A 17,555-nucleotide genomic window follows, 5' to 3' on the forward strand; every position below is an offset into this window, starting at 1 on the left:
ATCCAACAAGTGGAATGTTCACAGAGACTTCTCACTAAAAGAATAAAGGGCATAAGTAAAATGTCCTATGCAGACCCGCCTCAAGGCTCTATCCCTAATTGTGATACCCCACTCTGATGGACCTCCTTCATATCTGCAAAACAAACAGCACCAGAATTACCCATCCTAAAGACTTAAACCTTGCCTGTGATATAAATAGGACCTGCTTTAGAGACAGGTATGTATCTCAGAGATTACCCCATCTCTGAAACAGGCTCCCCATTCATGTAAAGCAGAGTTCCTCCCCAACCCAATTCAAGTGTAACCTGTACAATTGGATGGGGAACAGGACATTCATCCCTGGTTTGGCACCCATGTCTCTAATAGACACAGACATCCTGTAAATGGTTCATCTCCCAGGCCTTAGCTTGTAAATGTTTCATCTTCCAAGCCCCTGCTTCACTTATCAAGGGTATCAGAACTTGTCAGAGATTTGGGATGCATGGCTAGGCTTAAAAAGTCCCTTGAGGTTGTTAGCCTAGTAAACACCTATGAACCTATGTACATATAAGATTATTTCAGCTATACATAAAAAAATATATTTTTCTATAGTGTGCACTGGTGAAATATGTCATTTCCTGTGTGTGTGTGTGTGTGTGTGTGTGTGTGTGTGTGTGTGTGTGTGTGTTTGTGTGTGTGTGTGTGTCATACCTCTCATCCTGAAATCATAAAGAATTTGGACAAAGGCACATGAAAAATATGTGCAAATCTGTATGGTGATTAACATAAAATTTGCATACATAAGTATGTAAGCCCCCACTCTGGTGGAATTGTGGGATACCGACGTTTAAACACAAATTGAAAAACAGACAAAATATTACACACAAAATTAACAGAACAATACTGTTTTATTTAAATTAATATTTTAACTTGCATCAAACTTTCAACTTGTTCAAACTGCAAAACTAAAATACAAATTTCTTTTATAAAAATAAAATGAACTGCTTTAGCCTTCTACAGCCGGAAAATAAATTAGCTGAATTTAAATAGAGGAAATCAGCAGATAAGTATATTAACAGACTGAGCACTTTTTTGACAAATGCAATCAGTTCTTTCAAAGCAGAGAAGAGTAGCAATTAATTGAATTCAAATAACTGTAATAATATATGGATTTAGCTAACACTAGGAAACATTCAATATAATTTCTACACATATCATTATTATGAAACAATATTGCAGAACTATACATACAAAACATTACATTTGAAACGCTTAAATTTAGGCCCCTGAACTAACAGTGCCTTTAGCTGTTTTTTTTTAAATGATCATCTACAAATAAAGTGCCTGTTGCCCTTGAAGAATAAATTGCCTATGTTACATTAAAAAAACGATAAGCTAGTAGTAATACTGCAATAGGGAATAGATGGCAAAATGATAATAGGTTCATAGTTACTAGGTTTCTCTGCCAAAGAGGGCATTCTCAGGACTGCAGCATTCACCCCTTTAAATGTACAACACAGTACAATATCAGTAATCCATCTTCATACTGTGGGAGTAGAACCCACAACCTTCTGTATCAAAAGCAAGCACACTATCTGCAGTGCTACTAACAGCAAAAACAGACTTGGCATCAGCAGCACTAAATTTCTCTTCAATGAAGAACTATGCAGCACAAGAAATCTGCAAAAAGACAACATTTATTGGGGGGGGGGACAAAAACCCAAAACCAGGGACACATTTTAAACATTGCTTGTATAATCTTAGAACATTGCTAGAATAAAATGGTTTTGTGTTACCATGCATTTTCTGAAAGAGAGGAAGACTGAAACTTAGATGGCTATTGTTATTTAGTGAATTCAGTTCTCACTGGTTTACCAGAAAACCACACATTTTAAGAGGAACAGCCCAACAGTTATGAGCGAAACATTGGATTGTGGGTAGGGAATTCAGGCTCTTGCTCCTTGTACCTAAGGTTTAGGGTTTGAGCCTGAGTAACACTCACCACCAGTTACACACACACACACACACACACACACACACACACACACACACACACACGGTACAACTCGCCAAAAATCTGGGCACTGAACATACCTCTTAATGAATAAATCTACTATCATTCTTGATTAGAGGAATAATACAAATACATGAAAAAAGGACTGTGCCTGTGCTATGGTGAGGGCAGAAGCCATGTTGAGAAGGAAAGGAGAGTTGGTTATTAAGGAGGTATTACAATAGCTGAGAATGAACACATTTCTCAATGACTTTTGATAGAGAAACTATGGATATGACAGGACAATGGATTTTTTTAGTCATTCCAGGATCAAAGTTGAGAACAAGTCATTGCAAACATAACTGAACAACATTCGACAAACACAAAAGAATCCAAAGGCTATAAAGGGCAGTGAATAATGGCTGATAGAAACCACATTTCCCACACAAGGAAGATCTGCAGATAGCTGTGTATTGCCACTAGTGAAGTGACAGCAATGAATACACTGTCCTCCTACTGCAAAAGGCTTGTGAAGTACACTGCTGCAGTGTGAGGAATGTGGCATGTCACTAGCACCAAAGACAATTATCACAGATTTCAACAGAGCCACTATAAAAGGTCTACTAGGTAGCTTCCCTAATGCAATGCTCAAAGAATGTCAATACATTTCTGCTAAATCCTGTGACACCAAACTCAGACAAATGGCATGGTCCAGCATTATGGCACAGATGTTGCTTTATCCTAAGCAGTCTTATAGCAGCTTCCCACCATGCAAAAACATCACCAGGGCATATGAGGTGATAAAGAAATCTTTGCTAGGGGAGAAGAAGGACTCACGAGATAGAAACCTTGCATAATTGATCCCAGATTGAATGCCATGCTCACAGAATATGGGACAAAGCGTAGCTGACCTTGGTCAGTCCTCAAACATCAACAGGTCCCCACCAGTGCTCTACTACAGGCCATTGAGGCTAAACTGAAATATATAGACAACAAACAAAGTTGCACCCTTCTCTCATCTGCACTGCTGGTCTGCTGTCATGTAGCTGTTACTTCTATGTCACCATCCCTTACATGCAAGCATCACCTATGCATTCCTGCCTTTCTGCCTTACTGAAGATTTCTCGTGTGTCTAATAAGCATTTGCTGGTTCTTTTTTTTTTTATTCAGTTTACAGAGTGCACATGCCCATGTCATATTCTGTCTACCAGTGTGGTTCTCCATCCATCTGTTTGTTCCTACTCATTGCATCTGGTTAGGTTCACTAGACTAATGCTGGTTAGGTTCACTGGACTACCTTGTTAATAATTTTTCATGCTAGATGTGGAGATTCATCTTGTGTTATTTTTGCAATGCACTTACTGTATTTTGCCTTGCAGCAACAAGTCCTGTTTTTGCACTGTAATTTAGTGTATTGAGTGTTTCAGCACAACATTTTTATAAGCTGCTAAGTCTTTAATCATGTGTTAATCCTAATGAACTTTGCAAAAAATTCTTGCCTTGCGTAACCAACCACACACCATTTTCCATGTTTATATTAATAGCACTAACTTACGAAATCAACGTTTTTGAAATAAACGATTTAATGATCAATAATCTACAACAATGAACTTAGTCTCAAAGTGCCAGAGCAAAATATGTACTGCATTTTTGAGGTCATTACCAGGCAATATCCTTGTAAGAAAGCTCAAGCCGAAACCTGTGCAGTTGAGAGCTATGATACATGACCCTTTCTATTATACTACACAAAAGTTTATGCCAAAAAAAAAAACAATACAGTACGGTTCATGAAAATAAAATTTGCAAGTTGATGTTGGTTGCTACAATTTGGATAAAAACACGAAAAGCAAACACAGCGATGAACAGTTTAAAAACAGCAAATGATAGTACCATGCAAATCTCCTTCCATTCTTGGCGCCTTTAATTTCTAATCACAGACTCCGCCTTCACTTTTCAATTTTTTTTTAATACAACACTAGCCTTCAGTACAGAGAGCTCTGAGTAAATAAATGCATTTCAATCAAGTGCAGTTTTGTCTGATACGTAAAGTAAAAACTAGAGAGTTGAACCAAACCAAGGCAGGATTCGCACATCAAAATTCACATAGGACAGTAAAGAATATATATTTATTGTGAGCGCTTTCGCAGTTAACCCAACTGCTTCATCAGACAATGAAAATGCATTCAAACCAAACCTTCTTATACCATGCAAAGACTAACAGAAATCACGAACTAATCAAGCAGCCAATTCAAATCTTATTCAAAGAACATTTAAAGCAGTAAATAAAAAAAAACTGATGTGATACTAGCTAAACAGCACTACTATCAGTCAAATGTTAAAAATACCAGTGAAGTGCAGATAGATGCAGAACTACTTAAAAATCTATATAGTAAAATTAGTAGTAATAAAAAAAATTTACACAAAGTGAAGCTGCATGAGATACAAAAACAGCATTAACGCATATATTCATATACACACAAACATAATCTATGCCAGCAGACATTCCCCATAGTACAAAAATACAGAAACACATATATGTAAAATCCTGTTTCTGCATGATGTTAAGAAGTGGTGTTAATGTATTGCTCTATTTCTAAGCACTGGCTTGATGCTGACCTTGTCAGTGAGGCCTCTCCCCCTGTGGGCCCTCATCTTAATGATCCACTCTAATTCATAGGTCTCAACCTTGTTCTTGTTGTCACCCCCATGTACATCTTCTGTTATCACATCAGTCACTAGAAACTTAAATGTATGATTCTCACCTACATCTATAATGTGTTTGGCCAAAGCATTGGTACATATTGAGTTATTAATGCTATAAATATGTTCTCTGATACAATCACGTAATCTTCTGTCAGTCTTGTCTATATAGCAAGAGCATGTATGACAGACAGCCACATAAACTAAATGTGTCGTATTACAGTCAGCTCTCACCATAAAGATGAGTAGCCTACCTGTATTTAGGTGCTAAAATGCCTCAGAAGTGTCCAAGAACTTGTACCAAGGATACAGGGATGTTTGGAACATACCCATGTTCACAATGTAATTGGTGCAAGTTCTTGAACACTTCTGAGGCGTTTCAGCACCCAGTTACCTTCCTATATGAATTTTGATGCGTGAATCCTGCCTTGGTTTGGTTCAACTGTCTGGTTTTTACTTTATTTTACCAGTGTTTGTAATTGTGGTGCTCGTTTCAACACCACTGGTTGAACCATTTATCTCTCCAGCTATTCACAACTTTTTGATTTTTGGATCATCTGATATGTAGTTGTCAATCTTGAAACTACATATGCTCCTGCTAAATTCAGGATCAGTACGATGGGTGGATTTACAACCGAACCTTGAACACTTTTTATGTGCAAGTTGATAATGGCTACTTATGATTGCTTAGTTAATAGTGCCGCCTGTCACAGACCTGATGTCTTGCACTCATATCCATTACAAACATGTTTTCATAAAACCTTTAGTGATTTCTTTATTAAAAAAATAAAAGCACTCCGGTTATATTTGAATGCATGTAATCTAATGAGTGGTGGATGCACTTGTTACTAAACAGAGAGGCTTGGAAGGTGCTTTTTTACTTAGGGATGGGTTCTAACTCCACACTCCCTCTACACATATGGGGGTGTGTACAGATATGTGCAAGGCACTGCTATAGATGCAAATATCTCAGAGCATGCCATGCAAACAATTGGAAAGTGATGAAAGCCATGGCCTCAAGCTAAACGCCAAAAAGTGTATAGTCATACCCTTTGGTAAAAACAAAGTGCCCACAAATTACCACATAGGTGGTAATCCATTAAGTACAGAAGAAGTAATTAGGGACTTGGGGACCCAAGTTGATAGCAATCTCTCATTTGACAACCATGTGGCCAAAGTGGTTAGAAAAACATTTTATATAGCCCACCTAATCATGAAGGGATTTACATCTAGATCAGGGGAGGTCATCATGGCTCTTTACTCATCCCTCATCAGGCCCATAATTGAGTACAATGCCCCTTTTGGGATGTACCTTACCAGACACCTGCAGCAACTGGAAAGACCCCAAAAGTACCTCACCAAGAGGATCAAAGGGCTCAAACAGATGCCATATGCTGCCCGGTTAAAGAAATTCCAGCTCTACTCAGTGGCATACTGCCTGTTCAGGGGCAATCTGTGCCTGATGTATAAAGCCATGTCCAACCTGGAATTAATGGACATGCTGCACCTCAGAAAATCCAAATCCCATCGAGCTACGCGCTCAAGAGACTTGAACCTCAGCACTGAAATAAATAGGACATGCTGGAGGGACAGATTCATAACCCAGAGGCTCCCTTCACTCTGGAATAAAATCCCAGTCCAGGTTAGGCAGAGTCCCTCATTGACTCTCTTCAAGAGGAATCTTGATGAGTGGATGGGAGATCATAGGTTTACCCCGGGTATCACTTATGTGTCACTGTTAGACAGAGGTAGAGTATACTAACCTCGAAAAAGGGCATAGCAAAATAAATTTAAAATGGGTGGCGAAAGCCAAACACACTCTGGCTAGGCTTATAAATGCCCTAGGGCAGATAGCCTAGTATGAATCTATGAACCTATGAAAGCAGCAAAAAGACTTCTAGTTTGTTGTAAAATCCTGCATTTTCCCCTAGCGACTCTTTAACGATAAACAGAAGTCAGCCATACTTTAACATCCCATGAAAACTGATCCCTATCCTCTGTTCCTTAAGACCCATGCTCATCCTTCATGCCTGCCATACTGATCAATTGCTCCCTGATTTTTAGCAACATCCCCATTTCCTGGCAGAAAATGGATAGATTACAATACAAGAATTACAATAATTAAAATTGCAAACTTATTTTTACTTAAAAAAATGTAGGTTAATTTGCATGCACTTACTAATATTTTAAAGTGTTCCTGATTATTTTAGGATATGTCCTAGAGTCAATTGAAAGCTATGATGTATGCCCATTACCTTTGAAAACAGCATCTCAGACAGTCATTGAAATGAAACAAGTTGCCCGTAAAGCTGGGGAGTTCGAGTTACTGTTGCTTCAATGCTGAGCCACACTCCTACCCTGCTGACACTAAAAACAGCTTGAAATGCACCCCTTTTTAATTGGAGGGAAGAGAGTGACAGAGAGAGAGAGAGAGAGAGAGAGAGAGAGAGAGAGAGAAACCTTGTCATAACTGCATCGAGTTGCAACAGAAAGTGTAAATGAGTGTAACAGTCCAAATGTTGTGGGTTCATTCGTAATTTGCAGGAAACTGAGGAAAGTGTTTATTTAACATCTGTTTAATGTCATACTGAAACTCTGTAGATTGCAGGAAACTGAGGAAACTCAGGAAAATGTTTATGTAATGTTTGTTTACTGTTATACGCAAACTCCTTAGGAGTAGGGTAACGAGAAACTGCAAAGCTTTCTGGCATATATACCCATCACTAGGGGTGGGGAGTTAAAATTGTAAATAAATAAAAATTAGGAATTGAAGGGGTCACCTGGGAATTCATGGCACTCCATTATTTTGTCCTCAAAACAGGTAAATTCTGAGGAATTCAGTATGGTTGAGAGGTATGGTGTGTGTGTGTGTGTGTGTGTGTGTGTGTGTGTGTGTGTGTGTGTGTGTGTGTGTGTGTGTGTGTGTGTGTGTGTGTGTGTCTGTGTGTGTGTGTGTGTGTGTGTGTGTGTGTGTGTGTGTGTGTGTGTGTGTGTGTGTGTGAGTAGTCCATAACTGCTTCGGTGAGGGATTTCAGATGAAGTACACACAAAGATAATTATATACGTGAGAAAATAGAGGGACAGCCATCTACAAGGGTGAAACTGGAATCTTTGCCCCATCATAGAAAGTCTTTTGCTGTAGTTTGTAGTGAAACTTCTCTTCAGTCAAGAAGGTTACTTTTACTGGGGTAATTCAATGAAACGGAAGAAATGCTTAATGACTCCTGTTTCATTAAACCTATCTGTAACCAGGGGATATGTTAGCATCAAATACAGTAAAAACTTAACTAGTCTATCATTAAGCAAATGAATAAACAAATAAATGGATTGTGCTAATAAGGAAAGACTTAATTTGTCTGTTTGTTAATTATTTGTTTTTCTTACTTACTTTGTTGACCAGGTTAGTCATACTAGATATGGTCTATTTTCAGGGAAGACCTGACATGCTATTTATACTGACTAGGGGAAATTTGACCATGACTATGTTTTGCACTATCTAGGAGATACAATATGCCAGGTTATATCAGCATGTTTTTAGAACAATGAACAGTTCAGTCATTTTTATATTTGCATGAGAAATGTTGGTATTGTGTTTGATGTACAAACAAGACAGTAGTTAGTAGGAAGCATTTCTTTTATGATTGAATGATATATGAACATGGATTAAGGAAGTGAAAATTGGACATTTTATAATAACACCAAATTAATTCTGCAATAATTAGAAAGGCATGTGAGAGAAAAGAATGGAAAAGACATAGAACAGACATGCAAGGTATTTAAAGACTACATCCATGAGTAGTCTGTACCAGGTGTAAATGGGCTATCACTTTATGTAAGTCAGATGTCGGTAGCTTGTAATTCGGAGTCATGTATTCTCTGTAAATCTCATTGCCCAAGAGGAGGTGCGGAATTATTTCTTTAGTCATCAGTAAATGGGAGGGGTATACAGATTTCACCTGCTGTCATAACACTCAGTGGGTCCTGATTTTGCAAACTGATTTTTCTTTAAATCACTGAGAATTACATTCAGTCCTTAATGTCAGACATTAGAGTTTCATTCCTGTTATTGTTCAGATAGTGCATGTCAGTGTTCTATGAATTTTTCAAGTGGATTAGAGCAATATGTAAAAATTGTCCCTAAATTTGGGCTTTCTGCCCCTGTGATTTTTGACATTGTGCAGAATTGTTGAGCATAGAATTTGAGAAGTATGCTTCCACTTAAATACTCTATTATCTGACAAGCAATGAGTAGCAGCTACCTATATACCTAAACTGTAAGGTTTGTAGACATCACACTAGGACCTGGAATTGCATGTGAGCTTCAGTCATGGGATGGGTGTACAATAACAATCTTCTGAGAACAACACTGGGTCTGGCTAAGACATGTCTGGTTACTGACATGCAACAGTGTCAGCTTTTTTCCCTATGCCATTGGTGCTCTCTCCCTCTTACAGCATCACTGTTTTATCTCTGTGCATTTGCATGTCATTGTTGCCCTGCTTACAAGCTTTGCATAACCATGCATATAAGAAAATCAGCTGCCAGTGCACCTGTGTTTAAGAACTGTCTGATTCTGTACACTGTAATGGGTCAGTATACAGTACAGGTTCATAGGCTATTATCCATCATTGCTTATGACATGCAGCACCAGACTTATCTGTACTTTATATTGAAATAACTCAGGACGGGCAATGCACCTTATTTTATAACATAGTCAGCCAGTACCACTCATAATGACTTTTCTTCATTATTACCTAACATAGTCACCCTATTCTATTCAGGGTGCAAAGTGATAGTAATGATTCCTATATAAAGCCCAAGGAATAAATACACCTTGATTCGATATGTGACTATGTGAAAGTCCATCGTGTAACACAAATGCAACCTCTGAACCCTGGTTTTGCCTCCAAGCCAACTGCTTCAACTCTCATCAAAGCAAACAGCTTTGCCAATCAATTCAGTCATTAATGAAAAAAACTAGGGATTTTTGAGCTCTCCTTCCTCAGTCTACTAATTACACACTTTCTCACACTGATTCTTACTTCAGTTATTAAAATGTTCCTCACAAATTCAAAACATCCACATTTGCAAATGACAGTCTCCCTGCAGAGTATTTCCTATTTATAGCCTATTAAACAGATCTATTCAAGAATAATTATGTCATAGCCATTCTAGGAAAAAAGTCATGCATCCTTCCACTTCATAAAGATTATAATTCCACTAACTTCTCCAGTTACAGTCCAGATTATCCAAAATTCTGTACAAATGTGTATAAATTAGCTATACAAACATTTCAGTGACAGTAACCTTCTCTGTCTGTCCTAGAAAGCCTTTAATGCCATCTATCACCAGAAGCATATTCATAAATCATCCAAAATCATACTGTCCTAATTCCTTCATCTTCTTATTCATCAGCTAACTCTCAAGGCAATCTCAAGTAGGCAAATTTCAAAAAGTAATACAATTCCTTTCTCCCGGGTATTTTTGCAGCTATATACTCAGTTATTGCAGGTTTTCATTTTTAAAAGGGGTTGAAATGTGACTGAGAAACTCTCTCATTTTAAAATACCATTTGATAAGCAAACTGGCTGCAGTTGTATTGAATAAACCAAGGTGCCATACCCGCTGTGTTCATTGCTCTTTTATATACACATCTGTAAGAGTATGTTTTTCATGTCTTTTAATACCCCTAAAATGTTTGAAATCCAACAATTAATCACTTGATACTCAGAATGGATATTATACACAGCAGCGTGCACATTTAGTTCTCCCAATGTAAGACGAATGTCATGCCAGTTTAAGTTGATAACTTCCCTTCATTAAAGCAATATAATGTGTTGTATGGACTGTAATACTTGTATAAGCATTCTCTTTTGAATGTAAGTGCTAACTTTATTTTCATTGGTATTGAAAAATTGAGCTTCTAACTTATAAATAAACGTTAATCACATAAGACGCTTACTACCAAGGAGCAACTTTGTATTATTAATTTTGGGGTCTTATATGCCCCTGGTCTGAAAGACACCTTTTGGATTATCTGGTATCGTGCTTCATAGTTCTGTTTATTATATTATTTTTCATTCCTATAGATGGTGATAATGCATTATTTTTTAACTAATGTGAAACGTTTACTTTTTCATGTCTCATAATATATACTTATTTCATGACTAACTCATTTATAATGTGCTTTTGATTACATTTATAATTAAAATATAAATGTATCACCAAACACCATCATACTAGGTGAAGGGATAGATTCATCACCCAAAGACTCGAATCGAATTATACCCAGGTATTACCTCAGTGTCACTGCTCGAAATACTTAATCTTAACTTGCATTTTGCTGGGTACATTTTTATAAACCTTTAGTGCTGAAATTTAATATTGCTAATATAATTTTGTCATGTAACATCATCCTGTCTACCTCATAGGCTGACTGGTAATTTATGTTATTACTGATGAGGACAGTTATGGTGAAACCAAGTCTGCTTTTTTTTGTCATAGTAGAAGTATTTATGCTGTTAAAGTCATGGATTCTTTTACATATGGCATATAAAGATGTATATATATATATATATATATATATACATATATATATATATATATATATATATATATATATATATATACACACACACACACACACACACACACACACACACACACACACACACACACACACACATATGGATCTACTTCAGTAGATCAAACTTTTAAATGTTCAAAGCTCATATGGCCGAGACCATAACATCGAACATTTAAAAGTTCAAACATTTAAAAAAAATAAATGTTTGTAGCAGGGGGGCAAGCCCCTTGCACCTCCCCACACCCCCCTCCTACTTAAATATACCAACTCCGAGATCGCACTACATTGCGGAAAAGGGAAATCTTCCCATTCCACGCTGTACAGGGATCTCCATTCAGACTGTTCAAACTTTTAAAAGTTTGATCATATGGTCTCAGCCATATGCGCTTCAAACTTTTAAAAGTTTGATCAACTGAAGAGGACCCATATATAATATATATATATATATATATATATATATATATATATATATATATATATATAAGATTCAAACATAGTTACATATAGGTTAATAGGTAAGTAGTAGGCCAGCTAACCCTGCAGGCCATTTTAAGCCTTTCCAATTTGTGGCTTGAATTAACCTATCCAATTTGGTGTTAGATTACCCTTAACTATCTCATGGTTGATAATTAGGTATTACCCCTTGTGATATTAATAAATAATTTGGGGGTATCCATGGATGGTATAAAACATTTAGGAACTGCATTTGCCCATTAGTAGTATATAATCCAACAGATGTTGTAGAATTATATAGGACTGTATCTGGGTGGAAGTAGAAAGGTAAATAAACTGTTGCCTACATGGAATGTATAGCTTGGCTATAAGGCTAGGATATGGCATAATAGGTGAACCAAACAGGTCCTTTCTAACATTAGAACAAATATTTCTGTGCAGAATAAAACATTCAGGTAACAGTAAGATATTACTCAGTAAGATACAAGAAACAGTTCATAGCAATATGTTGACAGATTTGAATGTAATGTAAAAATATATTTATGAATTTAAAGAATGATAAATTCACTATAGGAGTAGAATACCTCCCCCCTTGAATTGGTGGTAGCATCATAAACAGTAGTCAGTAGAAGTTAGAGTCAGGGGACTATCCAGTAAAGATTGCATGAGTCAGAAATAAAGGTTTGGGAGTGGTCCACAGCCATGCCTAATTTTCCATATTGCTTTGGATCCTTAATAAACAGTTAAAACCTCCTACTCAGCACCATGCAATTTATTAGAATTCCGAATCACAACCTCCTATAGTCTTCATTTATAAAAACTGAGTCAAGTTCTAGGCAGACAGTGATCTCCATGGTACTGGGCATTGAATGAACTGTATCAAAACCCATTTATCAATTTAAATTATTCCGTAGGACAATATTGTGCACACTGAAATTTTATGGCATGCATCTGTCCAGTTACAGTCATGTAACATTGATGCAAAGTGCTGCAAGAGCTACTTCTGAATTGCACTGATACCTCAATTATCATAATTTCAGCCATACTTGCATGAGACACCCCTCCAGCATGGTTTGCTTATGGAGACCATCCACATACTGGTGTAATCATCTACTATGGTTTCTTTCTGAATTATAAGTGCCTTACATACTACTGGGCTACAGATGGAACCTTTTGCATTATCCATGATATATCTCCAAATCCTTGCAATGCCTGATTGCAGGATGGCATAGGAAAACCCTAACATGATTCCCCTGTATGCTATAAGGAAAAGTAAGTAAGTCATTGCTTTAGACTTTAACATTTTATAGGCCTACTTTTCCTTTTATAAATCACCATTAGAGCTTTGATGATATTCAAAATACTGATTCTTGGTGACATTATTACATGACATAATCATTTGTGAAAGATATAAAAATCCAAGTACTAGTAGAACAAGCGACATCCACAGGAATCAGACACAGCAAAACAATATCAACTTCAAACGTCCCAATGAAATAAACAGTAATGCGGACTTCTAGAAACAGTCCAAAATTTATTAAAGATTGTTAGCACTTTCACCTTGCTGACTTCATCAGACAAATGCTTAAGAAATTTGGAAGCATTTAAATATTGCATCCATCTCACCTATTGGTACAGACAAACTCTGACATCATCATTCAATTCAATTAAAATTGCAAGGCAGAAAAACATATATATATAAAAAATATATTAAAAGTGTATAAAACAAACTCATTAAAACACAGAATTGCAAAATATATATATATATACTAAATACATATAAAATTCACAAACATAAAATAACGCAACTCTGTCAAAGGCTTAAATGTTAAACGGAACATAATGCCCATATGGTAACACTAATTAGATAATCGTGTCAAAATCACTGGACACTCAGAAATAACATTCTATACAATTAAGGTTGTCCTAGTCACCTTCAAAACACTCAAGCCCCAGACTATATTCCCAACAGGGTATAGCAGGAGCAATACCAAGTGAAAAACTTTACATGGTTCAAAAAGGTATAAAATTAAACCCTAAATAAACACAGGGTGTTACAACTCTCTCTTCATGTATAAATAAAAATAAAGATGAACGTTCTAACATTCTAAGAGGGGCACCACCACTTATAAAACACAAATGAGCTTGTGGGTGTCATATGATGCTATAAAACCACTGACAAAAGAAAAAGCCTGGGTAAAGAACACACAAAAACATTAAACTGCCCTTCTATTAGAAACGGTTAACCTTCTGTTCTGCAAGATAGGTCTAAGGGAAGCTTTATCATTTTAAACCCGGGACCTTATCAGCTCTGCATCTGATAATCCATCTGAGCTCACATTCTTCCGTGTAAGTCTCAATATCGCCCCCCCCCCCGTTCATTAGATCTAATGAATTGTAAAACTGAAAATAAAAAGAGTGTGTGATACCCATTTCTTTATGGTGTTTGGCCAATGCATTGGAATCCGTACCAATGCTTATGTGGTAAATATGCTCCCTTATACGCTCCCGGAGTTTTCTATTAGTATATAAAGAATTGGGTATCGCCACTCTTTTTATTTTCAGTTTTACAGATGCAGAGCTGATAAGGTCCCGGGCTTAAACAATAAAGCTTCCCTTAGACCTATCTTGTGGAACAGAATGTTAACTGTTTCTAATAGAAGGGCAGTTTAATGTTTTTGTGTCCTTTACCCAGGCTTTTTCTTTTGTCAGTGGTTTTATAGCATCGTATGATACCCACGAGCTCATTTGTGTTTTATAAGTGGTGGTGCCCCTCTTAGTATGTTACAACTTTCATCTTTATTTTTATTTATACATGGAGAGAGTTGTAACACCCTGTGTTTATTTAGGGTGTAATTTTATACCTTTTTGAACCATGTAAAGTTTTTCACTTGGTATTGCCCCTGCTATACCCTGTTGGGAATATAGTCTGGGGCTTGAGTGTTTCGAAGATGACTAGGACAACCTTAATTGTATAGGATGTTATTTCTGAGTGTCCAGTGATTTTGACACGATTATCTAATTAGTGTTACCATATGGGCATTATGTTCCGTTTAACATTTAAGCCTTTGACAGAGTTGCATTATTTTATGTTTGTGAATTTTATATGTATTTAGTATATATATTTTTTTTGCAATTCTGCATTTTAATGAGTTTTTTTATACACTTTTAATATATTTTTTATATATATATATATGTTTTTCTGCCTTGCAATTTTAATTGAATTGAATGATGATGTCAGAGTTTGTCTGTACCAATAGGTGAGATGGATGCAATATTTAAATGCTTCCAAATTTCTTAAGCATTTGTCTGATGAAGCCAGCAAGGTGAAAGCACTAACAATCTTTAATACATTTTGGACTGTTTCTAGAAGTCCGCGTTACTGTTTATTTCATTGGGACGTTTGAAGTTGATATTGTTTTGCCGTGTGTGATTCCTGTGGATGTCGCTTGTTCTACTGGTACATGGATTTTTATACCGAACCACAGGAGTCTTTGCCCCTTGGTGCTGCCTTTGTTTGTATTTGTGAAAGATAGCTGAAATTTTCAAATCCTAACAAATCTCCTGTGCTAATTGTAAAGCCAAGAATATTTTATTTGGAAATATGAAACATTCCTTCAATGTATTTATGAACATAGCTATGAAGAAAATAACAAGAGAGTCAGTGCACTTAGATATTGTAAAATTCTTAGCCATCATTAACATATGTATTGATTTAGTGATTATCCATAAGTTTTGTTTAATAATTTGACTTCAGCCTTTTAGTACAGTTACTTTCATGACCTATTAAGAGAATGTTTTTCATTCCTTTCTTCTGGAATGTTATTATGGTTTTTGGGTTTAAATGTACATATGACATGCTTGTAAAGTAAGCTATTACAAGGTCTCACTTTTTACATGTGGATATGCTACCAGACTACATAAATAGTTCTTACACATTAGAAAAATAGTGATTTAGGTGATGCTAAAAAAGTAAATTACCCCACCTTTGCCAATCTGAAAATGTGGAAAAAGGTTGAAAAACATAATTTTGGACTGATGTATACATTGTTTTAGATGAAAAGTTTAAATGTAATAGTGCTATGTTAAATAAACTGCCTACCTTCTGTTTTTTTCCAGAACAATATCAATGTTAAACAGACCAAAACAATTAATGATTATGTTATGACATCAAACATATACTGTACCACATTAAAATCCTGATTCTTAATTGTATATGTTACAGTACTGTTTAACAGATAAGCCTGAGCTGCGACCTTTTGACCCTCAGAAGACTTCCATCCAGAAATACCCTATCACCGAATTTCAGCCTGTTTATTATGTTGCTGAAAGCTTTGAAGATGCAAAGCAGAAAGTGAGGTAAGCCCTGGGAATTAATAGTGGCACATATTAAAGCAAGGGGATTATTAAAATGCAACAAGCAAGCATGGATTTTTATTCTAGACTGCTTCAGTGTATGTACAGAAAACAGAAATGGCATTTTCAATATCCATTTTACCACCTTTAAAAATGAATGCTACCTTCACAACCTACATTCCTCAGTTTCATGATCAGATTGAAGCACATACTTTTCTTCTGCAACTCTTTTCATACCATTTGTGGGCAACTCTAAAGATAATATGTGTTAGAGAAAAAATATTTGGTAGCTGGTACACATATGTGGAGGGATGTAAGAGTATTGAGTCTGCCAGTGTTTTAGATTTTTACATCTAAGCATCCACTTCTGAAAGAATTAAAATGTGCTCAGAGATGTTTGCATGTAGAATGAAGCATGGATTCATTGCATCATTTCCTACTGTCCTTCAGGAGACAGTGCTGCACTGCTAACAATCCATTCATTTCAGAGGAGAAATGCACTGCAGGAGTTCCACAGTTAGCCATGTTTTATCAGCAGTACACCTCATGTTACAATAGAACTGTTTCCCCAGCTGAGCTGTACTGCACAATGTTCTGTCATACTGCTATATCATGCAAAGTTCTAGAGCCATACAGTACTGCAACAAACTAATTTCAGCAATAGATCAGAATGAAATTTAACTAAGTATGGAAAAAGGCACTTCAGACACTCCTTGTTCTAACAAGTATGTGCTTTGCCATCTACATAAGTTGGGGTTGCTCAGGTGGATATAAAAGCTCCCATGACACTTACTGAAAGAAAAGAATAGGGGTTGTTTTATTACCATTTTTCATTCGGTACTATAAAAAACTTCAAATTTATTATTTACAGTTTTTTATATTCTTATTTAAAATTATTAACAAGACATACACAATTATATTTCTTTTATTTTTTTCTTTTAGATTTACCCTGTATCTCCAACCCTTTTTGCACAACCATCTTCTTATTTTAGCTAATACATAATATATAACAGATCCTCAGATTTTCTTCTGTCACCCATATTGCCACAAACAATATTTGATCCCATTTATCAAATCACTTTCTTTACTTTATCATTCTTCTCATATAATATCATATTCCTATTTATGCATGTAAATCCTCCCATCTAAACTAAATTTTAAACTTTTCCCAAAAAGTTTTATTCTTTTTACAATCCAAACAATGTTTTGCGGTTTCTTCTTCATTACAGTGTATGCATTTTCTTTCTTCCATTACCTAATATTGCCTTTCTGAAATATTTTATTAAGATTTTGAAAAAAGAACAAATATTACAAAAAATAAACTTTAAAATATGATACATTAAAAATATGCATCATAGTTTTAAAGAACAAATACATTTGTAACTATTCACAATATTTACAACAGCCTGAGACCATCAAAACAATGGTTAAAACAATGGAGGGTTCATAAAATTCCAAATAATTTAGCAGATAAAATTCTCCACAATA

The 17,555-nt window shown here is 35.9% G+C and overlaps 1 protein-coding gene across 1 annotated transcript in view; it reads left to right on the plus strand.

The window, feature by feature from the left end:
- PAH (phenylalanine hydroxylase) overlaps positions 1-17,555 on the plus strand; it is a 733,016-nt gene that overhangs the window by 603,454 nt on the left and 112,007 nt on the right. The window contains exon 11 of the mRNA XM_044087738.1: positions 15,937-16,070. Coding sequence (XP_043943673.1) covers positions 15,937-16,070 — 134 coding nt within the window. The remainder of the gene's footprint in view (positions 1-15,936; positions 16,071-17,555) is intronic.

This window comes from Protopterus annectens, chromosome 11.part0 (genome assembly GCF_019279795.1).
Source record: "Protopterus annectens isolate FY-2018-M chromosome 11.part0, PAN1.0, whole genome shotgun sequence".
In the NCBI taxonomy this organism is placed as follows: domain Eukaryota; kingdom Metazoa; phylum Chordata; order Ceratodontiformes; family Protopteridae; genus Protopterus; species Protopterus annectens.